Source organism: Marmota monax, unplaced genomic scaffold (genome assembly GCF_021218885.2).
Source record: "Marmota monax isolate L192 unplaced genomic scaffold, Marmota_monax_Labrador192_F-V1.1 WCK01_AAM20220418_F8-fsc00046, whole genome shotgun sequence".
NCBI classification, from domain to species: domain Eukaryota; kingdom Metazoa; phylum Chordata; class Mammalia; order Rodentia; family Sciuridae; genus Marmota; species Marmota monax.
In genome coordinates this window covers 747,673-775,297 of record NW_026692486.1, presented here as the reverse complement: position 1 = coordinate 775,297, position 27,625 = coordinate 747,673, and the positions used below count along the sequence as shown (strand labels likewise).

General features: G+C 37.0%; 1 protein-coding gene across 1 annotated transcript in view; it reads left to right on the top strand.

Annotated features, from left to right (window-relative positions):
• The window catches only part of Slc44a5 (solute carrier family 44 member 5), a 349,441-nt gene that overhangs the window by 283,604 nt on the left and 38,212 nt on the right, over positions 1-27,625 (top strand). The window contains exons 4-5 of the mRNA XM_058578926.1: positions 7,479-7,563; positions 23,126-23,210. Coding sequence (XP_058434909.1) covers positions 7,479-7,563; positions 23,126-23,210 — 170 coding nt within the window. The remainder of the gene's footprint in view (positions 1-7,478; positions 7,564-23,125; positions 23,211-27,625) is intronic.

Genomic DNA, 27,625 nt, shown 5'->3' with positions numbered 1-27,625 from the left:
CAATTTACTTCTAACCTTCAGTGTACAAGGTTGCTCTAGCACCTCCTCAACTCTTGTTCTCCCTTGTCTTTGTTATAATAGCCATTCCTACCTCACCAGGCTTCCTGCTCTTCTAGTTTAGGAGTTTGGCAGTGCAATCCAATATTCATTGTAAGGGGAATTCGGTGACGGAAAGTGACTCTATGTAACAGGAAATCTTGGGCTTTTTGTCTACTTTGGAACCAAAATAAACTTACTTGTCAGATCACAATTTAGAAACATTGTACTAGCAAAGTTTAAAGCATTGTTTTAGCAAATTCAATCAAAAGTGAGAAATTTATAAAAATTTTAGTTTCATTATTTGAAAATTGTTCTAGTAAACTTTCTTAATGAAAAATATATTCTACATACATAACTAGAGTCAGTATTAAATGTCCTTTTGCATTCCTTACTAATAAACATTTACAAATTAAATCACTTTCTTATACTTCCTTTTGTTTTGAAAGTGTTTTAAAAAGAAAACACAGTTTTGAATATAGCTTGAACAGATTTTTTAGTATTGAGTGAGAATTTTTACTGTTTGTTGTATTTTGCTGAATGTATGCATTCTAGATGATTTTAAGTGGAACATTGTTAGCATAAGAAGGACTGATTTGTGTTCAAAGACATGGCCCTAAACTTATCATTGGGTAGAAGAGGCCACCTGTGAAATGATAAAAAAAAATGTTTTTTCTTATCCAGGCAACTGCATACAGGGCTCTTCCAAAAATGTTTCTATAGCAGCAGAGTCATCAACACAGATTTTCAAATTCGGTATCATGTGTCCTATTATCTGCTTCATTGCATTTGTAAATTGCTTGTGTTAAAAAGCCATAAGCACAATTTGGCAGGCCTGTTCCTCACATATTAAAACAGTTAAAATGTACCTTTAAGGGATACAAAATAATGATTTGAAAGCCAACATTCCCAACCAGCAAGTGTTTAGGGAATGCCTTAGTTGTCCCAAACAGATTTGCAGTTAATTTTTAAGTGTCAGTGCAAGCGGTTGGTCTAATCACATTTTCTCCTTGACAGAGGGCTTTTTAATGGCTGCAACTTCTTGACTCAACCCTAGAGCACAACGGGAACATGCTTTGCAAATGTTTGAAAATGGGAGATGATGTTAGATATAATCATACTTGCTCCTGGTACTTCAGTAGCATACATTTCCTTCACACAAATGAAAGCAAGTTTGCCTGAGTAAAGTTCTCACCCACCTCTTACCAATCTTTGGTTATCTGTAGGAATTACCCCAACGGAATTTACACTTAACAATAATTTTTCCCTCTCTTATTCCCTCTCTCTCTCTCTCTCTCTCTCTCTCTCTCACACACACACACACACACACACATACACACACACACACACTCATGCATGTTCACACTTGTATGCATCAGTTTCACTCAAAGCAGTCGTTAAAGGTACTTCTAAAACAGTAGGATAATGAATAGAATAGGATAATTGCTCAGGTTTGCATTAACTGCTGAGTGACTTTGTCGATTGGTTTTATTCACCATCCTAACTCAGGCAGTTTAATTTTAGAGTCTGTGCTCTTGGCCACTAACCCCAACAGCCTTTTTTTTTTTAATGAAGAGGAGGAAAGAGGATTCCTTAAGCTGAAGGGAACAGAAAGGGACCAGACACTCTAAATACTGTCTCTCCCTCCTTTCCCTTCACCATCCCCTGTCATTCCACACTGAGTTGAGCTTAAAACAGCAAGTTCTAGTAACAGTTTAAGGGAATAAATAAAGGGCACAGTTTAGAGGGATAAATGGAAGTAAAGATCACGAACAGTTGGACATCTGCAGTCTTGTCCCTCAGAGACTGGTATGGGTTCACTTGGGTTCACTTGGTGCAGTGTTGTTAATGGGATTATTAGTAAAACTATCCTCTGCACTGGCCAGTTAGAATGATTCATTTCCCTTAAGAAGAATGTGTTAAGAAGTAGCATCATACTAAATATGAGATGTTTATTTCCAAATACTGGGTCTACATGTGCCCATCACAAGTACATCCCTCTGAATAAATGACTAAATAAATATGAATAACAATTCAGCATAAAAGAATGGGAGTTTGACCATATTCTAGTCTGGTATTTTAAGATAATGCTTTTCATGTTAACTTTCTTTTAAGAATGAAGGCAAATAAATACTATAAAATTTGTTAGGTCCTAAGAAATATCTTAAATCAAGTTGAAATTTTCATATAGTAAAATACGGAAACTTAGAAATTGTAGCTGTAAGTGTAAAATTAGCAAAACAAATAAAAGGAAAGGGATTTGTGCTCTAATTTATAATTTGGGATAGAAAAAGATGGTATAACTACTTCCTTCAAGAATAGAAGACATTTTAAAATGTAATATGATAATGACTTATCTATTGCTATGTAGTAAATTACCTTCAAACTTGGCACTCTAACAAACTTTTCCAATCTCACAGTGTCTGTGGTCAGGAATTCTGAAGAGCTTAGTGAGGTGGTTTGTCATGAAGTGGCAGTCAAGTTGCCAGCCCAGGTGCAACTGACTGAAGGCATGGCTAAGGTGGAGGGTCTGTCTTCAGAGCGGATGTTGGCAGGAGGCTTCAGTTCTTGCTGATGGCTGACAATCACGTGGCCTTTTCTGTACTACTGCCTCTGAGTGTCTTTATGACACGTGGCTTCCCCTAGAGCTGGTTATCTGAGAGAGAGGAAGCGGGAGAGGGAGAGAGCAGAGAGGAAGCTGCAATGTCTTTTATTGCCTACTCTTAGAAGCCATACAATATCACTTCTGCCACATCCGGTTTACTAGAAAAAAGTTGTCAAATCTGGTTCACATTCAAAGCGTGAGTAATTAAGTATCATCTTTGTAGGAGAAATGTCAAATAATATACAAGCATATTTAAAAGCTACTACTACATGATCAGCTGAATCAAAGTAAATGGGATTGATGGTAAGAGAGAACTCCATGATAATATCACTTTTTTTTTTTCTGGGAGAAAAGAAAGACAATGTGGAATCTGTATTTGTTGACATTTTGAAGAGTGGGAATATACATCTATCCAGTGGCTGTCTCAAGAGCACTGCCCAGGGAGTCTTAAAAAATTGGAGTTGATTCTTTGATTTTCAGGACATTGGATGCACCAAGGGAAGATAGATGTCTTGCAATATTTAGGACAGTTCTGTAGAGCAAGACTGACTGTAATTCCTGCCTGACTTTCCTATGTCCCACTGATGTAGGACTTGTTTTTAAATATTTGAACATAGAACTTCTGTTTTAAAATTACACAAGATTTTTGCAGGATCTTAATAGATACCAAGGAAATGTGAAAGAAGATTCTGCTTTTTTGTTAGAATTTACTACATTTAGGAAAATCATACCATTTACAGAACCATTTGTACTGTTTGATTTTTCATTATAATATGTCTACCTCCTCCTGCAACTGTAGCTGTTGTATTTACAGTGATTCTACCTGTAGGTGTAAACACCTGACACCTTCACTGTCTTCTAGTTTGGTCACACTGGAGCTTTTGCATACTGATGTGCATACTGTTTAATTATTAAAAAAATTGGTTCTTATTTCTCATTTATATTACAATAAGGGAATTGTATTGAATTTTTTAAAATTATCTGTGCATATTATATTATCAGGGACTATTATTTCAATATTGTAAAATATGCTATGAAAATGTTGTGTTGGGCATTATGGTCTTGAGTATTACAGCCACACAGATCAATGATATTATGGCACCTCACATAAGAAGTTCTTGACATTTGTGGGGAATGTTCTAGAACAGATCTATACAGGATAGATCTGTGATTACTATGTGTAATGTTAAATTTTCTACTGGCCACATTTAAGGGTGTAAAAAACAGGTGAGAAACAGGTGAGACAAACCAGGTGATACATGCTTAATCCCAACTACTTAGGAGTCTGAGCCAAGAGGGTTTCAAGTTCAAGACCAGCCTTGGCAATTTAGACTCTATCTCAAAATAAACTATAAAAAGGGCTGGGATTGCCGGGCGGTGATGCACACCTATAATCCCAGCAGCTCAGGAGGCTGAGACAGTAGAATCATGGATTCAAGGCTAGCCTCAGCAATAGCAAGGAGCTAAACAAATCAGTGAGACCCTGTCTCTAAATAAAATACAAATAGGGCTGGGGATGTGGCTCAGTGGTTGAGTGTCTCTGAGTTCAATCCCCAATACAAAAAAAAGGGTGGGGGGAGCTGGGGCTATAGTTTAGTAGTAGAGCCCTTGCCTAGCATGTGCAAGGTTTTCGATTTAATCATCCCAGCACCACAAGAAAGGAAAATAAATAAGAAGGAAGGAAGAGTATAAAAGAAATAGGTGAAATTGATTTTCTTAATAATTAATAATGTTTTAATAAATATGATTTCAAATTAAATCAATATAAAAAATATCTAGATATTCTTTTAATTGTTGTTCATACTATCTTTTAAAATATGGCATATATTTTGCTCCTTAGACTAGGGGCTAGTAGCTACCATTTTGGATAGCACCATTCTAAATGTTCCATGAATAAAGAAATTCCAAGAAAGGGAATAAACTGCGAGAAGCCCCTTACTTCATGAACAGGGGCAAAATAATTGCTGCTGGTTCATCTCTTTTTCCTCATCTTTTTTGCAGCTCTCAGCTCAAAGTCTTGATGTACCAGATCAAACACACACCATCTGTAGCACAGCTTCCATGCCAGAGGCTGTGTGGAGAGGGGGTAGAAGCAGTTCAGTAAATATGACCACCTGTCACAATTCAAAACCGGAAAGTCAAGGAGAATTTTTCCCTTGACATTTCTATCTCCTCTCCTCCTCTGTCCCCTGATCTCTGCCGAAACACCATTCTCTCTATACAAGAACAAAGCTCTCCTCCCACAAGGACAAAGTTTCCAAAACTGCCTGTGTCCTCTCCTTTCCTATGTTATGTATCCAGCATTTTGCTGACATCCTGGTTCCTTACATTAACAAGCTCATACCCAAACTGTCCTTTAGTAGGCAGCAGAGTTACCACTGTAGTCTTGTGGTTAAAACTCTGAGCCTTAGAAAATAAGACACCAAAGTTTATGCCGTGTTTATATTCCTTAAAAACCATGGAATTTTGATAAATAAACTGAATCACAATTATCTGTAAAATTTAGGTAAAAATAATATCCACCTCTAGGGTGGTTGTGAGACTCATAATGTGAGTCCAAGGAGACAGTGTAACAAACACGGCATAGCCCTGGCACACCATGCATAATGAATAAGTTCAAGCTCTCACTATTCCATGATTTCCTCACTTTTTTCCCACTCCCAGCTACATGTCCAAATCCTAACCTTTTTCAGTCTTTCTCAAGCTCCCCTTCTTCTGGAAACCTACAAACTTTATTCTCCTCTTTCCATGCCTTTCTTATGAACTCTGACATAAACTTATGCAGATACTGACTTCTGATAGAGTATACATGATGATCATTTAGAAAATTCTTGAATTGATTGGTCATGGAAAAGTGAAAGAAAACTATGGCAGAGGATTGCAGATATCAGGCCCCCCTTCCCCTTGACTTAGAGGTTTGTCTTCAATTATGGGGGACAGCTTTACTATGACCCTTCAAAGGTAGTTTCCATACAGTGTCACGGTTTCCAGAGGCACAGAGCCATAGCTGGCCACTATAGTGACCCATTAGCATGCCCTTTATTGGCTTAATACCTTCCCTGAATGCCTTCCTTTGTGACTTTTTAAGCTTCTTGGAATTACCTCCAAATAAACTACCTGTAATCAAAGTCCTTCTTTATGATTTTGTTTATGAGGAAATCCAAAAGACAAGAACTGACATTAACTGAGTCTATGTGGGATGCTGAGCTCCATGTTAGGTATTCTACTTCCATTTTCTTCTTTCATATTCTCAACATTCTTATTGAATGGTATTTTATATCCATTTTTCAAATAACTTTTAAAGCCAAGACTCCAAATAAGTGATTTGTTCAGGGTTATAGATAATAAGTAGCAAACTTAGTCATCTAAATGCTGCTTTAGGTGCCTATTTCTGAATTAATAATTCTTCAGAATGAATAGAACATTTTAGGATAAAGCTAAAAGAAACACATTATAAAAAGGAGAGATAAAATTACATCACTGTCTTAGGTTTAGCCAAAATGTGACAAACTAAAATATAGAAACAGACTATAATAAAATAGTGTCTGGAGACATTGTGCTTTGAACACATAGATGTCATTTAAATGCCATATTTATAGTCCAGTTTCATTATTCTGGGAAATAATGATGGGAAGATATGACAGCAGAGAGCCACCCGAATGAGTCAGATTTCATAAGAAGGTATTAGAAGATGAAACTGATTTGGCCTCTATGACATTGGAGAAAGAATTAGACAAAGGAGACTTTTCTGAGTATTTAGATACTGAACAGAAAGCCTTGGACTGATGAGAAAAAAATAGGGAGAAAAATTCCTCTTCCATATTAAAATTCAGAATTGATTTTTTTTATCTTCCCAAGTCACACAGGCCACATACATAAGTATGATTGAATTATAACGTGAACTGTCAAATCCAATAAATGTGGGTAAAGAGATAGCTGGGCAAATGTTAAAGGAAGCAAAGGACAAAGATGTGTTTTCCACCGCAGAAGCAAGCATTATATGACCAATGGATTTCCTAGAATTTTAAAAAGTGTATTAATCAAACTGGAGAAGTTAGAAAATTTTAGTTAGAACTAGGGACTATTACCCTGTTTAGCTGATGGATATTACTTTCTGTGGTGATAAAATCTAGAGCTAAATCAAGTCAATGATTCTTAAAAAAAAATGGTGATGAGTTTTTATGAGGGTAGAATTCAGTAACATCATAAAAACTAGAATCAAATCCTCAATTTTGAAGTTTGAGAAGACTTCATATTTATATCAAGCTTTGAAGTCATTAGACAAAAATGCATGGTAAATCTTTATTCTGTGTTGCCTCTGTTGTTGATTCTGTTTGCCTTGAAATGTCACTTAAAATCACAGGGAACCAGTCAATTTGAACCGGGCATTGTAGTTTCATTCCTTTAAATTTTAAAGTGGTTTTCACTTATGTACAACCCAAACGCATTACATCATATTATTTACTTTAGATTATTAGCTCTGCTATGAAGTCATGTAGTTTTGAACCCTGGAAAAAGTATTTTCTAGCCAAGTAAGCTTTTGTACTGTGCCCTCTAGTTCACATTTTAATAAATGTCATTTTCTAAGTGCATTACCTCATGTTTTGGCTCCAGCCCAGATAAATCCTGAGAGAATAAGAGAAATGTGCTTTCTGACTGATTCATCCATATTTTATTTTACTTTTCATTAAGAAATTACTCTTTGAAGAAAATCAATAATCTTTTGTGACTGAGGGGCAAGGTTAGCATGTTGCGGTGGTACATTCTAATATCTCAAAGCAGACTGCCGTTGCCCAGCTATTGCTGATAGAATTTCTGTTCTTTCTTATTCCTGCAGCCTGGGTACACGGCGACCCCAGGAGAGTGGCCTATCCTACAGACAGCAAGGGCCACTTTTGTGGCCAGAAGGGCACCCCCAATGAGTGAGTATGGTCACTTTTGCTTTGTGTGGTATCACTGTCTAAGCTGGAACCTAGAAATTGCTTTTATACTAATCCTCCTAGACTGCTTAGGGAGACTGAAATTCATGAAGGAGGCTTTCCCCACCCCTTTTCCTACAGACAGCTATAAGCTGTTGGGAAGTTCAATACTAAATGACTTAAGATGCCATGTCATTGTCATGTAGCATTTTAGTAGAATGCATGAAGGCTCTGCTTTGTGAAAATATAGTTCTTAAAGATGGATAAGACCAGTAATTTTTTCAGTAGCCATATTTTAAATGCTTTATGAGATGGGCTATTGGAAGACCTAGTCCTGAGTATGCCTAAAAGTTAGAAGTTACCATAGTTTAAATTTTGTCACAGCACCCACAGATGAATCATTCCGCCTTTCAAAGGTAAGGGCACACCCAGATGATCTTGGATGCTTGGTCTTTTCATGAGAACTTGGCTCCTGTGGACATTGCCCCAGAGTAGCTGAGCAAAACACTGCCTTTAGATTGTAAATCAGAACAGATATTTTCACTTCTGAAAACAAGTTTTATATTTCTTCACCTAAAAAAAAACAAATAAAACCCCATAAATCTCACATTTTTAGAAAACATTCCCTCATTTATCATGCATCTATTTCTTTGCTTTCACTGCCTGAGGTTGTTGCTAAATCTCCTGGGTCTTCATAACCAATTCAGTTCCTATAAAAGCTGATTTGAGGTGGAGGTGGAGGTGGACGTGGACGTGGAGGTGGAGGAGAAGGAGAAGGAGAAGGAGAAGGAGGAAAAATAGGTTCCCCAACACTTCCACCACCAAAACGCCTGTTTCAGAAGACTTGAGTTTGTTCTCTTGCTGCCCACCCCTAACCATGAGCTTATTATTTCAGGAGATACACATATTTTTAAGAAATTAACAAAATTTATGAGTAAAATTCTTATTGAGCAATAAGAAAACTCAGAAATTTGGAGAAGTCAGAGACAAATCTTTAATTATGTCAGGTCGAGTTTACAGGGACAAGTTTACTCCCAGGAAAGAATTTCTCCCTATTAGGGACAACTGGAGTAAATTCTGAATCAGGGTGGCAATTCTTATTTTAACCTCAGTAACTTAGAAAATCTTAGACTTTGCCAACAAAACCCTCATACTATGAAGGACAAAGAAAGCACCAGGTGGTAAAAAGAAAAAAAAAATCAAACAAATCTCTAAATCTTTAGTTCTTTAAAACACTATTTTTGAAAGGGTTTTTGTAACAATAAGTTTTCTAGACCTGAGCAATGACCCACTTAGTTTGAATGAAAATGTGACACCACAAATTTCGGGACATACAGATTATTCAAAGACAGTCCTTGCTTAATGCACAGACATGCTCATTGAAGTATTATTTATAATAATACACTGACAACTGAACATATCTTCAACCACCTGTGGATACTAAATGATAGCCCATCTATTTAATAAAATGTAATCAAGCCAGTGGAGATTATATTTCTATTTTCAATAGTCAATTCTATTGATGTTTCCTTATAGTTTCTGAAGTTTATCATGATTGTATTGTTTTCCTCCTCCCTCAAAATAACATTCTCCTATATTTCACTAGTATTTTTATAATTTTCTTTTATATATTTAAATTTCCTTCAAAATAAACACGAAGCACTAAAGATTTTGTATATACAATGTAATTCAGAAAAGTAACAACAGAAAATGTAGGGTATATTTATAGAATTATGAAGTAAAACAACCTTTCTTAAACATAATGCTAAAATCCCCCAAATGAGCAATTTTAAGGAATATTACCACACAAAGTAAGTTACCTTAAGTCACTGCCAAACAAAGTTACAATCTAGATAAGAGGCAATCCAACAAAAATAAATATTTCAAGCAAATATTCCTGACTAAAAATCAAACTTAAGGATATGAGCTGCTACTAGAAGATCAAAAAGGAAAAGATGATTGATCATCTAATATAAAAAGAGGCAAAAACCATAAATGGGAAATAACGTAACAAACCATAACAGTAGAAACTGCTGTTGAAGTACAGAAAGGAAAGAAAACAAACTAATGGATATAATATTTTTTGAGTATTAGAATGCCAGATATTTAAAAGATTAAAATTTCCAGTGTTGGCTAGAGTGAGGAGAAATAAGCACCTCATTTGCTACACGTGGTAGCATGATATAATATTGCCACAGTCCGGCTGCAGCAAACTAACTGGGGGGTGACGAACAACTTGTGTACATTGATACAGCAGGAGTAGGAGCCGTTTATTGTAGGACAGGAGGGGTATATATACATTACACACAGCTCATCTTAATTAACATAAACTAGATACAGCAGTCAACCAATAAGGAATCTCCACACTTAATGGCTCGCTGGCATTACTTCACAAACCACTCCCTCTGGTAAAATGCCAGGCGCCATCTTGACTTGTTTACAGACCCTAACATAATATCAAAATTTTTCAAATATTATCAAACATATATGCTGTTGTTGATTCTCCTAGAAACTTATCTCATGGAAATTTGAATACATTTCCTACTATAATAGGTGCTGTGTTACTCAGCTTTCCATTGCTCTCACAATGGAAAGGTTTATTTGGGCTGATAGTTTCAGAAGTTTCACTTGATGGTCACTTGGTCCAGTTGCTGTGGACCTGAGGTGGCACAGTACATCATGGTGGGACACTTGGCCGAGGAGGCATCTTCACCTCAAGGCAACAGGGAAGCAGAAAGAGAGAGAGACAAGAAGAGGGCCAGGGTTCCAATATGCCCTTCAAGGGTGCTCCCTCAATGACCTACCTTCCTCCAACTAGAACCCACCTCTTAAAGGTTCCAGTAGCTCCCATTAGCCCCACAGACTAGGGACCTAAGCTTTAACACATGACTTGGGGAAGCACTCGAAACCAAAGAAAACGGAAAGAACTTAAATGTCCATCAATAGGAGATTGAGTAAACAAATTATGATATAGTCATATAATAACATACCATTTAATCTTTAAGAAAATGTCGCACAGAAATATATTTTTGGCATGGAAATGTGCCTATGATATATTGTTAATTCAAAAAATTAAGTTATTTAAAATGGAGCATGAGCAGGGCATAGTGATACATACCTGTAATCCCAGCGTTGGGAGGCTGAGGCAGGAGGATCGTAAATACAAGGCCAGCCTCAGCAACTTAACGAGGTACTTAGCAACTCAGTGAGACCCTACTTCAAAATAAAAAATTTTAAAAATTAAATTTAAAAAATAGAGTACAAGTATAATTTTGTTTTGTGGGCATGTTTATGTACTGGTACATCTTATAGTCACAGATATAAAAACACCTATATGTGCAAGGAAAAAAGTTTGAAAGGATACACATATGCTTTACAGTAATTATTTCTAAGCAAAAGGTGTTATTTTTTATTTTTATTCACATATTCATTGAGCCCCTGTTTTGTCCCAGACGGTCTTCTAAAGGAGGAGGTTAGATTGCACACAGCGGACAAACCATCTGTTCTCATGAAACTTACATTTCAGTGAAAGAATAATTGGAGATAGAGATGTAAATAAACAAGATAATTTCAAATAGTGATAAGGAAACAAAACAGGAAGCCTGATGGAGAGTGACTGGTGTTCCGTGAAAGGGAGGTCCCTCATGGCTGCCCCTTTGGGTGAGGGCTTTGATGAGGGTTGTACTTTTCAACTGAGATAGGAAGACTAGAAAAGGTGCCAGTCTTACAAAAGCTCTGGGAAGAGCTTTTAAGCCAGAGGCAAGAGGAGATGCAAAGGTCCTGAGGCATGTGATTCTCCAGGAGTAGAAAGAAGTCCAAGAAGCTGGAATATAGCAAACAAAGAGGCAGGACTTAAGCAGACATGTGAGAAACAGGAAGGACCAGATTTGTGGTTCCTACACACTCTGCCAAAGTATTTAGATTATTTATAAATGTGGGGAAGGACATGGAAAAATGTTCAGCACAAGAGTAATGGAATCCATTTTACGTTGTTAAAAGACTATTCTTCTTTTTTTTTTTCCCATAGTGAACTGTTTCAATTGTTCACAATAAGCATGCATGCAGAAAAATATAAGCTTTCCATTTTTTCTTTTTTGAAAAAAAATAATGAAATGGGATGTATTAATGAAATATAATTATAGGTATAATTCTATAATTATGAAACAAAGGTATGAGTAAGTTTTATTTCCTTACTTATGTGCTTATATGCATTGTAATTTTCTACCAAAAAAAATATATATTACTTTTATATCCCCTTTCAAATTTTCTAAAAATCAAGATTTTTTAAAAAGGTATATAAGCTGAGTCAATGAATAACTTAGCTATTAAAGTCCTTTCTGTAAAAAATAAAGTACGAAAAGAAAGTGTTGTCAGAATACATACCCTGCAGTCAATCCTGATTTTGCCTTTGAGCATTGACATTTGGGCCTGGGACACATGCTACCAGGCCTTAATTTCCCTATAATGATGCAAAAGTTAAACGAGGACAGTAATTTAGAAGAAACTGGCACCGTCATACCTGTTTGCAAAGCACTTCTATATTCCATACCACATCATTTGTTAATGTCCTCCGATTTCAATATTCTAGGCTTTCGATATCCAGTAAATAAGATCCTCTTATATTGTTAATCTTCGAGAATCTCCAGGTTTTCAGAGATAGTCAGTGAAGCCACAGATTCCACTGCAGTGTGTTCAGGGCAGCACCTAATTTTAAAACAAAGCGTGATGCTTTTGTCCCCAGTGAAGCAGCCACACACACACACCAGTTGGTCTTGGGCACAAGATCCCGACTTACTGGCATGGGTACTTATTGCTCCCTGAATTTATGCTGATTACTAACTTGTTGATTTTGCCAAACTCTCTCTACTGGGCCCATGGTTCTTTGAGGTGAGGAACACCTCACCTCTGTCTTTCTCATTGCTGTGTCTTCATCACCGACTCCCCGGCATTGTAGTAGGTACTCACAAAGTTCATTACTAAATGAATGAAAACAAAGGGGCCACACAGATTAGTGATTTGCTCCTACCATGGAGGTCATAACAACACTGCTAAGCAACTATCATTATTACTTTCATTTGGAAAATTTGGAAATGGAAATTCAGAAAAGTCAAAGTCTTTGTTAAGGTCCCACAGACTACTAAATAGCATGTTCCAACTCCATATTCTGTGCCTCTTAGACTACACACTGATAAGGATTGCAGTGAATTTGGTTTTCCGTTATAGCATGTTCAACCTAGGCCTAAAAATCTTGAACAAAGCTGGCAAAAGTTATCATTAAATAAAAATAAGTACATAAATACATAAGCTTGTGTGTTTGTGCCACAGTGAAAAGCATGTGTATTAATGGATAAGCAACTGATGGAGCCCCAAACCAGAGGGACGTGCTTGTGTATGTAACCATTACAATATTTGTTCTCTTTAGTGTCATGATGACCTTACAGCAATCCTTTGATTCTGACCTTTGAAAGACATTCCTTAGAACCAAACTTCAATTCACTGTTTAGAGAGGGGTGTGATCATATTTGAAATGTAGAATTTGGCTTTTTGTGCTTTATCTATGCCAAACCAAAGAACTCTAGGCGAAACTCTGGGAGTTTTCTAAAATATCAAGATACATGAAAGAGAGACTTCAAAGCAAGACAGGGTGCTTTGTTATTCTGTGTAACTTTCTCTGCCTTTTCAGTCTCAGGGAAGTTGTTCATGACACTGGGGTTACAGACCTTTCCTTTGAGATTTCCACTAAAAAGAACTTGATTGATTTTGATGCCACCTTCTGGCTACTACAAAAACTTCAGCTTATAAAGGTTGTGTTAAAACAACTTGGAACATTGTCTGAAGTCACCGAATCAGACAGACTGAACTACCCTTCCCCCAGGATGTGGCTCAGATAAGGAAAATGGAAGATTGAGGGGCAAGAGCTCTTCCATTTAAATTTTGTGTTCAAATTATGCCATTATACATGTACTCCCTCTTTTTTTTTGCATTACAATTTTTTTTGAATTTTAATATTTTTTATTTTTTGGTGGACACAACATCTTTGTTTGCATGTGGTGCTGAGGATCAAACCCAGGCCGCACGCATGCCAGGTGAGTGCGCTACCGCTTGAGCCACGTCCCCAGCCCCCATTACAATTCTTAATACACGTATATACCACATTGGCGTGAACATACTTTATATACAGAGTTACGAGAAATTGTGCTGTATATGGGTAATAATGAGTGTAATGCATTCCACTATTGTCATGTTTGAAATAAATAAATAAATAAATCGATGTGTTCAATTTGGCATCTCCATGAAACAGGAACAACTTTGTCTTTATTCACTGCAGGACCTTTCACAGAATTGCAAGAGCGTCCCACAAATCTATTTGAACCCAATACAAGCCCAGACCCCCAACTTAGTTTAATTTTTAAAATTTGTGCCAAAATAATATATGCCTGTGAACACAAATCAAACAGTAATGGAGAGCTTATCATTCAACTAATAGTCATCTATCCTAAGACTCTTCACCCCTGATTTTATTCCACAGAGATAATCTTTTCCTCTGGTTTTAATTCTTCTGGCAATTTTTAAAATGTATATAATGTATATAAATGTATATAAAATGTATATTTACATATATGTAAATGTATATACAAATATATATAAATATATATTTAAATATATATTTATATATATATAAAAATATATAAATATATGTATATATAAATGTATATATAAATAACTTTAGATGATATGCTTACCCTTTAATTTTGTGCTTTATTAACTTTAGACGATATCTACTGAATCTGCTCAGGAAAACAGAGACTGAGCTCATTTACATTATGTCTTTCCCTTACCTCCTCTTCCTCCTTCTTCTCCTCCTCCTCCTCCTTCTCCTCCCATTTTTGATAGTTAAATTGCTACCTTTATATTTCCTAATGGTCCCATTTGATGGTATACTAGACCTCTACTTCTTGTTCTACTAACATTTTTTTTAAGAATTTGACCTTTATTTTATTTATTTGTTTTTATGTGGTGCTAAGGATTGAACCCAGTGCCTCACATGTGCTAGGCAAGTGCTCTACCACTGAACCACAACCCCAGCCCTCTACTACATTTTTTGAACTATAAATTGTTTTATTTTTGTTCCAAAAATTTAATGTTCGCTTAAAACCCAGAACATAATAGGAAAAGATATATTTATCCATTGAGCCTTTGCATAAACGTTTTAAGAGTTGACTCACAGTATATTATTTAAATTATTTCACATAAATCAAACTTCTTATAAAGTATATTTTAAACTCTATTGATGATTTTAGAAAACAATCACAACATAAAAATCAAGACTCTTCCTCTGTTTCCAGAAAAATGGTTTACTGTAAAGTTATCCTTTTAATATCTTTGATGTCAATTCTGGGGAAATGAGGCCATTTCCTGCCTTGTTTGATGATCCTCTTGCCCTGATTGTGTTCATGTAGTGTCTTTCCTTTGTACAGCATGACAGCTCCTACCGTAGAAGCCTTAAAAGAACACCCTTATTGTTTCCCTAACTGCCTCCTGATTTCTGTGGTCTCCTTGCTCACCTTCTCATTGTAATAGCCACAAAGGACATGCTTCTGTTTCAGATATCCATGTTCAGAACAAATGTCTATATTCCCACATTTAATTAAGTTTCTGAGGGTTTCTTCTCCTATGCTGTTTATCGTCAATGCTGTGTCTGTTTGGAGGAGCTGCCATCCAAAAGATGTCATCCAAAAGGCTGGAATTCTCCTTACTTCCACTGGTATCATTTGCCTGTGCTTTAAATATGGCTGGACCCAGGACTGCTAATGCTGGCCCCCAGGGAGGGCCTGGAAACCCTGGCCAGCTCTGTTGATGTATTTGCTGCAGTAGCTCTCAAGAGTTTTAGAGCAGTCCACATGCTGTGGGCTACCGAGGCACCACAGTCAACAGCACGCCAGATGCCGTCTTCCTTTTCTGCTAAATTTTGACAGCATCTTGACACCTCTTTAGGTCCCCATCTTTTATTTCCCTTCTGCCCCTTTTCCTTTGCCCTTCTACCTTTCTGTATTTACTCTTTTACAGGCTTGAATTTGTCACCATTTATGTTCAGTCTTGCAGCTTCAACAGAATCCAGCATGTTCTGTTGGTAGGTTGATTTCAGAAGTAAGGAGCAATGATAAAGGACTTTGACTTGGTCTTAATTGTACAATCTTTATTCACTTCCAGGCTATTATATTTTCATTTCTATCTTGTCTCTAATCTAAAAATCAAATCTCAAACGAATTTTATTTAGTTAGTTATAGTTATACATAATATTGGGGTTTATTCTGACATGACTACACAATGATGGAATATAATTGGCTCCTTTTCAGTTCCTGGTACATCACCTTTCTTCCCCCTCCTGCCTATTACCTATTTCTACTCGACTGATCTTTTTTTCTATTTATTTATATATTTTTTTAAATTAATTACATTGTGAATACACCTAAAGATGGAATTTACGATAGTATCTTCAAATATGTATGTAAGAAAATTTGGTCAGTTGCATTCCACGTTCCTCCCTTTCCCCATCCCCCCTCAATCCCCGTCCTCTACTCTAGTTTCATGGAATTCCCTCCCTTCTTTTTCTCCTTCTTTCTCTTTCTCTTTCATTGTTTCCTTATTTTGATTTAATTTCCAACTATGAGAAAAAACATTTGACCCTGGATTTTTTTTTTTTGGGGGGGGGGGTCTAGCTTATATCTCTTAGCACAATATTCTCTGTTTACCAGCAGATGCTATAATTTCATTCTTCTTTTGAGTAAAACTCTGTGGTGTGTATATATACCACATTTTCTTTATCTATTCATCTATTGAAGGGCATCTAGGCTGTTTCCAAAACTTGGCAATTGTGAATTGTGCTATAAACATTGATGTGACCGCATCACAATAGTATGCTGATTTTAGATCTTTTGGATACACTGAGGAGTGGGATAGCTGGTTCCTCTGGTGGTCCCATTCCTAGAATTTTGAAAACCTTCAAATTTAATGGCAACAAAAGATCATTTCACATTTTACTTTGCTTCAATATAGAGCAATAACATTCTTGAATAATTTTTTGTTTGCTTGTTCCCAAATATTATCCTGAACAGAGGTCGTCAGGAACATGTTTACTGCTAATGCATGTTACTTTGCAGAGGTTTCCTCTTCTTTGAAGACCTATCTATAGAGCTCTGTCCCTTAGCTCCACTCAGGACTCAGTAAATCGAAGGCCTGTTGCATGGCATTCATTCTGGAGCTTTCCTACCTCAGAAGATTGGATCCTATCTCTAGAGTTGTCAGATAAAGCAAATAAAAATACAGAATGCCTAGTTAAATTTTAATTTCAAATAAGCAACAAGTCTTTCTTTCAGTACAAGTTATATTGCATTCACTGTTTCCTGTGTCCCAAGGCTGTTCCTTTCTTTGCTGACCCTTTGTTTTGAAGAACATTCCGTTACCTTCCTAAGAAAAAATAGGAAGGAAATTTTATGAGTTCCTTGAAATGTCCCCTTTTCTCTCATTTTATTTTTCTTTTTCTCTTTATGTTTGGTTGAAAGTCTAGCTATAAAATTGTAGCTTGAGACACAATTCCCCTGAGAAATTTGAAAACTGTTCTGCTATTCTTTGTATTCAGTAATTCTAAAGCTTCTCATTCACACACTTGGTGGCTTTTTCCTCTGGAACTATGACCCTTGTCAGCTCTGGAATATTTTCTTTTGTTATTTCTTTTTTTTAAAATTTATTTTTTTTTATTGGTTGTTCAAAACATTATAAAGCTCTTGACATATCATATCTCATACATTAGATTCAAGTTGGTTATGAACTCCCAATTTTACCCCAAATACAAATTGCAGAATCACATCGGTTACACATCCACATTTTTACATAATGCCCTATTAGTAACTGTTGTATTCTGCTACCTTTCCTATCCTCTACCATCCCCCCTCCCTCCCCTCCCATCTTCTCTCTCTACCCCATCTACTGTAATTAATTTCTCTCCCTTCTTTTTCCCCCCATTCCCCTCACTTCCTCTTACATGTAATTTTGTATAATGATGAGGGTCTCCTTCCATTACCATGCAGTTTCCCTTCTCTCTCCCTTACCCTCCAACCTCTCGTCCCTGTGTAATGTTAATCATCTTCTCATGCTCTTCCTCCCTGCTCTGTTCTTAGTTGCTCTCCTTATATCAAAGAAGACATTTGGCATTTGTTTTTTAGGGATTGGCTAGCTTCACTAAGCATAATCTGCTCTAGTGCCATCCATTTCCCTGCAAATTCTATGATTTTGTGATTTTTTAGTGCTGCGTAATACTCCATGGTGTATAAATGCCACATTTTTTTTATCCATTCATCTATTGAAGGGCATCTGGGTTGGTTCCACAGTCTAGCAATTGTGAATTGTGCTGCTATGAACATCGATGTAGCAGTATCCCTGTAGTACGCTCTTTTAAGGTCTTCAGGGAATAGTCCAAGAAGGGCAATAGCTGGGTCAAATGGTGGTTCCATTCTCAGCTTTCCCAGGAATCTCCATACTGCTTTCCAGATTGGCCGCACCAGTTTGCAGTCCCACCAGCAATGTACAAGAGTACCCTTTTCCCCACATCCTCGCCAGCACTTGTTGTTGTTTGACTTCATAATGGCTGCCAATCTTACTGGAGTGAGATGGTATCTTAGGGTGGTTTTGATTTGCATTTCTCTGACTGCTAGAGATGGTGAGCATTTTTTCATGTACTTGTTCACTGATTGTATGTCCTCCTCTGAGAAGTGTCTGTTCAGGTCTTTGGCCCATTTGTTGATTGGGTTATTTGTTTTCTTATTGTTTAATTTTTTGAGTTCTTTGTATACTCTGGATATTAGGGCTCTATCTGAAGTGTGAGGAGTAAAAATTTGTTCCCATGATGTAGGCTCCCTATTTACCTCTTTTATTGTTTCTCTTGCTGAGAGAAAACTTTTCAGTTTAAGTAAGTCCCATTTGTTGATTCTTGTTATCAACTTTTGTGCTATGGGTGTCCTATTAAGGAATTTGGAGCCCGACCCTACAATATGTAGATCGGCGCCAACTTTTTCTTCTATCAGACGCAGAGTCTCTGATTTGATATCTAGCTCCTTGATCCACTTTGAGTTAACTTTTGTGCATGGCGAGAGGAGGGGATTCAGTTTCATTTTGTTGCATATGGATTTCCAGTTTTCCCAGCACCATTTGTTGAAGATGCTATCCTCCCTCCATTGCATGCTTTTAGCTCCTTTATCAAATATAAGATAATTGTAGCTTTGTGGATTAGTCTCTGTGTCCTCTATTCTGTACCATTGGTCCACCCTCCTGTTTTGGTACCAGTACCATGCTGTTTTTGTTACTATTGCTCTGTAATATAGTTTTAAGTCTGGTATCATTCTTTTGTTATTTCTTTGCTGCTTTTTTTCCTTGCATTTTTTAAAAAATAATTTTTAGTTGTCAATGGACTTATTTATCTACATGCAGTGCTGAGAATTGAACCCAGTGCCTCACACATGCTAGGCAAGCACTCTACGGCTGAGCCACAACCCTAGCCCTTTCCTTGCATTTTATTAGCCCTCTTTTTAAAAATTATTAGTCATACTTTGGATTTTTTGAGAATTCAATTCCTTCAGCCAGGGATTACAGGTTTGTGCCACTACACCTAGTGGACGTGTGTTAAAGAACCCTGCGTGCCCTAAATTATTTTATTAATTTCATCCAGCATCAGATTCTGTCTGCTTACCTTAGTCTTTTCCTTTTGTTTTCTTATTTGCCTCATATTCCTGATTGATCATTCATTCTTTTTTATTATTATTTATTAGTTCTAATCAGTGATACATGACAGTAGAAAGCTCTTCAATTCATTGTACACAAATGGAACAGAATTTTTCACTTCTCTGGTTGTGCATGAAGTAGAGTCACACCATTTGTGCAATCATACATGTACCTAGGGTAATGATGTCCATCTCATTCCACTGTCTTTACTACCCTTTTGCCCCATTCAAAATTCCTCCACTTTTCCCATGGACCGCCCCCCCCCCCCGCCCACTGCCATGGATTAGCATCCACTTATATTAGTGATCATTCATTCTTACTAAAGAAAGGCTGAGGATGAGTGTGTGGGTTTTCTTGGCTGCTGTGTTTGCAGGTCAAGTTTCCAAGGAGCTCTCTGCGCTATGTCTGGGGTTGGGTCTCTGTTGGCTGTCAGATTCTACTACAGCATGAGCTGATGGAAAACCAGGTAGATGTCAGGCAATGACTTTCAAAATACTATAATATAAAGGGACGTGGGCCAAAATATCAAATCCACAAGTCTTTGTTATCCTCAGAAGGTTCATTTAATATGAAGTCTCTGTTTTTGCTTGTTTTTCCTGGATGCTGGACTTGTAGGAGTATAGGGGTATAGGAGAAGTATAGAGGTGGTGATTTACTCTACAGGTCTATATGTAAACTCTCAAATGATCTTCCTGCTTTTGGCTACATTTATCACTGTTAACTCTGTGTCCAGCATTTTTCATGATTTTTAACAGGCAATTCATGCCTCTCCCTTTCTATGGTCCTGTAGGATGTATTCATCATTCAGTGCACTTCCATAAGTATTGTTGAACTCTTGTGACTTGTGAGCAGATTCACCCTCCATAACCTTAGCTAGTGTGATGATTATTCTTTTTTTGTACTTTTATTATTTTATATTAATATGTCTCAGGAAGAGATGGTACATCATCTTGAATTTACAGTTTGCTATTGTTTCTCTTTTTTATTTCTTGATGAGAATATGATTTCCACTAAAGAGTGAGTTACTTTTTCAATCGCTCCCTCAGAATTGATCAGCCGCAACCATCATCATCTAATTGGTACTCTAAGGAATGTGAGATCCACTGAAATTTGAATATATGACAGAAAGTGGAAGAAGATTTGTACTGAAAATTTAAAGAGAATTTTAACTAAGACTTTGAAAAGTCTTATGTTGGAATTGGTTTCATTCATTCCACATTTGTGTGTGGCTATAATGGGTCAAGTACTAGACTACATTTTGGCAAGGTAGGAACATAAAGATGAATAAAGTATCGCTTGCACCCTTGAGGATAACATAATCTGGTGAATAAATTGAGTGTATGTTGCATTTCGCAGTTTATAAATTAAATTTAACTATGGTGGACTCCTGACACTTACTGATTTACCATTCATAGTTTTAATTTCTCCTTAGGGATCCCAAGATCCATGATGTGTAGTTTATTTATTTAGGTACAAATTTGAGTCATATGCATGGAGAGGTTGTGTGGATGGTGTAGTTGCTTGAGTGATGAGAGAGCCAAGCTGACACTTGTGGATCTCTAAGGTTTCCCTGTGCATATTGTGTATGAATTAGTAACCAGCTGCATTAACCATTTGACGTCAATGGGATACAAGCACAAAATAGGTTTATTTTTCTTCTATCATTGATTTTAACCATGCTCTTTCATATCTCCCTGCCTGTTGCAAAGTTTCCAGATACATCATTAAAATCTTAGGGTAGCTAAATTTAAAATTTTAATCTTATTTTTTCTAATCCCCTCCAGCTGGTTTGCAAGTTTGACCCTGCAAAGAAACTTGGAATGGGAGAAGGAGCCTGGTCTACTCTTTCACTTCATTTTTCTCTTTCTTGTTCTAGCTCTTTTGTTGTGCGGTGAAGGATGGTAGGATAAGGAAGGGGATGTATGTCTGTTATGTTGATGACCACTCCCCGACACACTCCCACATGGTTGTTATTACAACTGAGACATAACTGATTGGTCATCAATACTCTCTTTATAGCAAGCATCCAAATAATGGCTCATTCATGGGAACAGGGTGGCTGTATAGTTGTCTGATGTGAAATATCAGCTCTGTTTTGCTGTCCCACGAATGCCTTTAGTTCTTCCATTCCTGGTGTTTCGTATCCACATTCTTTTACTGTCAAGCAAGGTACCACCACGAGGGCTCAAATCCATTTACTTGACTCCACATCCTATCTACCATGACAGGCTGCTTCACTCTTACCTTCTTTATTCTCCATTAACTTTTTTCAACTCTGTGGGTCTCATTTCTTCATTCTCAAATAGGTACAGAGGCAGATCTGCCACAGAAGGAGGTGTTCAACTGGAAAATGAGGTCCTGGTCTGCCCTTCTCTCAGATTCCTTCAGTCTCTGTGGGAGGTTCTCTCAGATCCTTCTGTAATTTGGATGTGAGAAGAGACAACCCACCCTCTCCTCAGTGAGGAGGGGAGGGAAAGTCCTCTTAACTCTGATCATTGCATTTTGCCAACTCTGTTTGCTCCAATCTGCCTCCCTGACTCCATCTTTTGTTTATGTAGGGGCAAGAAGAGGATAAAGTGATAGAAGAATCTAGCCCCAATTCCTTGTGGAGGACTTTCTTTATCCATGGATTTGGACTCTTCTTACTAATTCTGAGCCAGTAGGAAAAATATTGCTCAACAGCCCATTATGTTTATGCTATATATGTAGTCATATGAATTCACAGGAGACTTGAAAAAATGCTAGGAAACATTTTTCTTGAGTAGTTAGGAATGTATTTCCTCCCCCCCCCCCCCATGTTTTTATTGGTGCATTATAGTTGTATACAATGGTGGGATTTGTTGTTAATATTCATACCTAGGGCTATGTTTCTTAAGATGTGATTTATAAGCCTCCTATATCTGAATCCACTGGGGAGCTTAAGGGAACTGTTGCTTTTTCCTGGGTCCCATGTTCAGCCATTGGGCTCTCAAGGTTGTAAAGGAGATAGGAATCAGGATTTTCAATAAATACCCCAAGTTTTACTTATGTTTACTGAAGTTAGATAACCACTTGTCTTGCCCACTACACATTATCTTAGTCCTCCTAACACTACTGTGAAGTAGGTAGTGCTGGTATTGTCTTCATTTGACTAATGAGGAAATTGAGATTCAGAAGAGAACCATGATTTGTTGAATGGCAGAGTAATAGTCCACACAAAGACAGTGATTAATTAGCTGCCACGGACTATAATTTTAAACAGAGAGAAAAATAGCACTGTATCTTTGTTCGGATTACCGAAGTAATACGTGTTTCTTTTAACTAAGAAACACATAAAGGCACAAAAAATAACTAAAGAAATATGGTTCCAATATTTAGATAAAATAATTTTTCCCTGAATATAATTTGTCAAGTCTCTTTTTACAAAATTGAAATCAAATCATATTTTAATACTCTTTAGTAAGCTGCTTCTTAAAATTAATGTTTTGTGAATTTTTCCATTCATTGTGTCCTTCAACATTAATTTCAATGGCAATGTAATATTCCTCTTAATGAAGGTACAGTTTTAGATCTAACCAATCCTTTGCTGATGGACAATTTAATCATTTCAATGTTTTACAATTACAAAAAAAATGCTTCAATTATTAGGTAACTTAAAGGGGAGTTTGAAAGTACATTTCAATTGTCTAGAGAAAATGAAGCCAATTTTAAAAGGTCACATGCTAAAGTATTGGGATCTGAAATGTTATGGAACATTCCCATGGTTACTAAAAAGATTATTTTATGTTGCTTTCTTTTTTTTTTTTAACAGGAACAAGACCATTTTGTTTTACTTTAACCTGTTAAGATGTGCCAAGCCTTCCATTCTGTTTGGCCTACAGTGCCCTACCACACAGGTAAGGGAAAAGATGAGACTGGAGGTGTTAGAAATTCTGAGCATTTTTGGATGAGATAATTCAGAGATTTCATTTGAGTTCTGTGTAAGTGTGGTGGGAAAACATAAGTAAGATCTCATGTTTGTTCATAGAAAACCAAAACTAAACGGAGATTTAAAATTTAGACTCACTAAGGAATCCTAATGATTATCTTATCCAACCACCTACTTTTACAAATAAAGTGGATATATTTTTCTCATGACCATTATCATATTAGGAAGAGAAGGCTAGCTTCTGTAACTAACTAGTTTTTCAGTGACTTAACACCATAATGTTCTCCTTTGACCACATAAGAGCACAAGGCAGGTGTCTGTGGTCAGTGGACTACTCTCCTCCAAACTCCTGCTGTCCAATGACTTTGCCATCCTTTAAGTCCTCTTCATCACCTGTATCCAGCTGCCAGAAGGAGATAGTAAGAATGAATAAAGCACCCCTACTCTTGTTTTTCACTTTTTCTTTTTTAACGGGGATTAAACCTAGAAGGGCTTAAACACTGAGCCACACACCCAGCCCATTTTATTTATTTATTTATTTATTTTGAGACAAAATCTCACTAAGTTGCATAGGACCTTGTTGAGGCTGGCTTTGAACTTGCAATCCTCCTGACTCAGTCTCCTGAACAGCTGGGATTACAGATGTGTGCCACCGTGCCCCGTTAACAACCCCATTCTAAGAAGCCATGGATCAGAAGAGTTACACATTGCAATTTTACTCATATGCCATAGAGATAAATTAGGTATGGTCATCCCTAGATGCAAGGAGGAAGGAATCAAGCAATGGTAGTTCAGAAATGAACTTGTTCCATGGAACAAGAGTCACAAACCTCAATGGACAGTTGATTGTGTCTTCCATAGTCTACTCCTCTGGCTCCCAGAATACCCTTCTTCTTCTGAAAGAAGAATCCGGAGTCCCATGTGCTTTCATTACTTAAAGTCCTGACATTCCAGGTGCTATGGGTGATGGATGGTTCTCTCCATCAGATCTTGACACTAAATGTACAATGGGGAATGTGTAGGAAAATTAGAATATAAACTCCCATTCAGAAAGGGAGAAGTGATAAACACACAATAGTCCCTGGTGCAAGATGATGGGAAGCAGTCCTTTCTCTGACCTGAATTATGCTCCATGAGAGGCTCCTCCTCATCCATTCCTTATACGGTCTTTTGCTGAGCCACCTCGGAGGCTATTTCCTGTCCATTAGCTCCATGCCCCACCCTTGCTGAGCACCGGAGACAAAGCCCTCCAGACAGTCATATAGCTTTGAAGCTCAACTTCTGTTGTGTATGTTTAGTGCCTCAAAGAATATTTCGACAGATGCAGGCTTTTCTAAGCTAGCTTATAATTTATTTGGAATTTCATCAATCTCAAAGCTTAGTAGACTTCTGACAGATGTGCTTTTTCTTGCTTCCATGTGCCAGTAATAGTACCCAAAGATCTTTCCTAGAGCTAGTTTATAGATCCACTTTCTTTGCTTACTCATCTCCCTTAAAGATTTTTGAAATTTTATTTCTGCCACTTAGGATGTTGGTATCTTAGTTCTGTGACCACCTCTATTTAAGCCCCCAAGTTCAAGGTCAAATATTTGACCTTGTCAGTAACAATAATCACTACTCTTTACAATCTCAATTTCAAGCATCCTACTGTCTGGTCCTCTCAATTTATAATATTCCCAATTTAGTGATTCTTCTTCCTCACTGGGAAGTACAAACCACTGATCCTTACCCCCCTTCAAAGTGTGCCTCATTTCCCTGATTTTTCATCTCCCTCTCTACCTGACTTAGATTCCTGCATACCTTATTAAAAGTTGCAACTTTATACATACTCTCAACTCCTTTGCCCTCTCTCACTTCAATGTAGTAAATCTCATTTCTGGTTAAATGTGATTTTCTGCCTATTCCTATGCATGTTCTTGGAAAAGAGCACAACAATCCTTTAAATTTAGGGCCTAACCTCAAGTGGGTATTTACTGCTGTTCCACAATCCTGCTCTAGACCCCTGTCTGTTCATTAGCTTGCTTCCCTAGAAAACAATTTTATACCTTTCTCTCTTACCTCCAACCTCAAAACCTTCCCAGCCTCCATGCCTGATTTTGCTTCCTGCTTTGATGAGAAAGTACATTCAGGAGACAGTTTGAAAGAGTTCTGCTCTGACCTCCACTTGCCTATGTGCCTTCATTCATATCATATACTCATCCTTCCTTTTCTTCTCTGTGGGAGAAACTGCCTGTGCTTCTTGTGACAGCCCCTCCTTTTGTGCATGAGATCTCATCCTGTCTCACATCTTGGATTATATAATTTCAGAAATATCCTGTTTTATTCATTATCATTTTTCCTTCTCTACTAAATCATTCCCCATCAATATCCAACCATGTTGCTCTTCCTTACATCTTAAAATAATCTTTTTGATCACGTATACCTTCTTAGCTACTGCTCCACATCTCTGTGCCTCTTTTTTTTTTTTTTTCAAAAGATGGTCTATATTCGGGGATCTAAATCCTTTTCTTTCAGTCTCATCCAGGGTTTTATCCCTACTTCAATTCCTAATTTGAAAATTATACCTATTGATATACCTATTATTAGACCAAAAGTCATTTCTCAATCCACATTTACTTGATCTGGTAGAAGTGTTTAATCTCTCTTCAGTACAATACCGTCTTCATTTTATTTGGGGGGCACAGATTCTTCTGTATTTTCTCTCAGCTCTGTGGTTGTTTCCTATCAGTCTCCTGTACTGTTTTCTCCTCATCTTTCTGACATCTCCTAAACATTGGAGTTTCTTTCCTTACCAAACTTCCTCTTCTAATTTTGCATTTACTCTTGGTGATCTCATCTAGTATCATGGAATTAACACCACCTTCTACGCTTCCCTTTCTAATTTGTATCTGAAAAAAAAATCTGCTTTATATTCAACCACCTGTGTAGTGTCTTTACAGGTATAGTTGACAAATTTTTAAGTGTCTAAAACTGAATTACTAATCTCTGACTTCATCCCTAAATTTCTTCCCTACCCCCAAAAGTCTTTTCTCTTTCAATTAACATTAGTACCGAATTCCATGGAATCATCCTTGATACCTCTCTCACATACCCATGCTTGAACTGTCTGTTAATTCCTTTGGTCATCCTTCTGAATCTACTCTGGACAAAACTACTTGCCACCACCTCTTCCCTTTCTCAGGGAACCATCATCTCTTTTCTAAAATCAGTTCAGTGATCTCCCGAGTGGTCTTTCTGACTCTGTCCTTGTGTGGACCTGCTCTTCTATAGTCTCTTTCCAAACCAGCAACCAATGTGAACTGTTCAAATGAAAGTAAGATGATGTCTCTTCTTTACCTAAATGCTCCAATAAATTTTATGTATCCTTTTTGGTCTGACCAATTCTCTGAGCACACATCTCTGATACTCCTTTTGCTCGCCACACTCAGGTCACACTGACCATCTGTTGTTCTTTAAAGGACCCAGAAAGCTTCTGCCTCTGAGCCTTTGATTTTACCATTTTCATTCCCTCCCATCCTCTTCCTCCAGACTCTAAGGCTTGATTCATGTCAAATGTTACAAATGCAAAGCAAATGTTACTTTCTTAGAAAGACCTACCTATTTAAGATTGGAATCTCACCCAGCCATCCCTTCCCATCTAGCCTCTTTTCTATCCTTTTTTCCCATAGCATTTAGTCCTATCTTATAACAAACATTTGCTTATTTTTTATTTGTTATACATCTCTCCCTACCAGAAGGCAAACTGCTTGAGAGCAAAGTTCTCATTTGTTTTGTTCGCTTCTGACTCCCCAATTCCTGGAACAGTCTCAGCATAGGTGACAAGTCAATATTTATGGAATGAATAAATTAATAAATGAGTGAATTAATATCTTCCTACTTTCAGTTAAAGACTTTTCTACCACATTATACAAATCTGTCACTAATATGACAAAACAAAAAGTAGTACACATTATGCTTATTTATTATTTTTCATAAACTATTTACTAAATCATCTTTTCTTCATAACAAATATAGTGTTTTAATCTCCAATGCAATGCACCCTCCCAATGACCACATTCTAATTTATTTAGAGTGTTTAGCATATATTAATTGGAGATATAAAAATAGGGGCAAAGAACTAGACTTGAAGTGCCCTTTGTGGTATACAGAGAATCAGAATTGAGTCAGGATATGTTTTAGATGCTGATAATGCAGCCCTGCACTTAGTTTGCCAGGCCGTGGTACTGATCTGAGCCATATTTTTATGCATTAAGTTTTTGATAACTGCCAGCGTGGTCCAGACATGTACCACAGGCATTTAAAGGACAGACTGAGATCAATTAGGATACCCAACCTCAATGTGACCTTCATTTTTGGCTAATTATATGTTGATTGCTACTAATC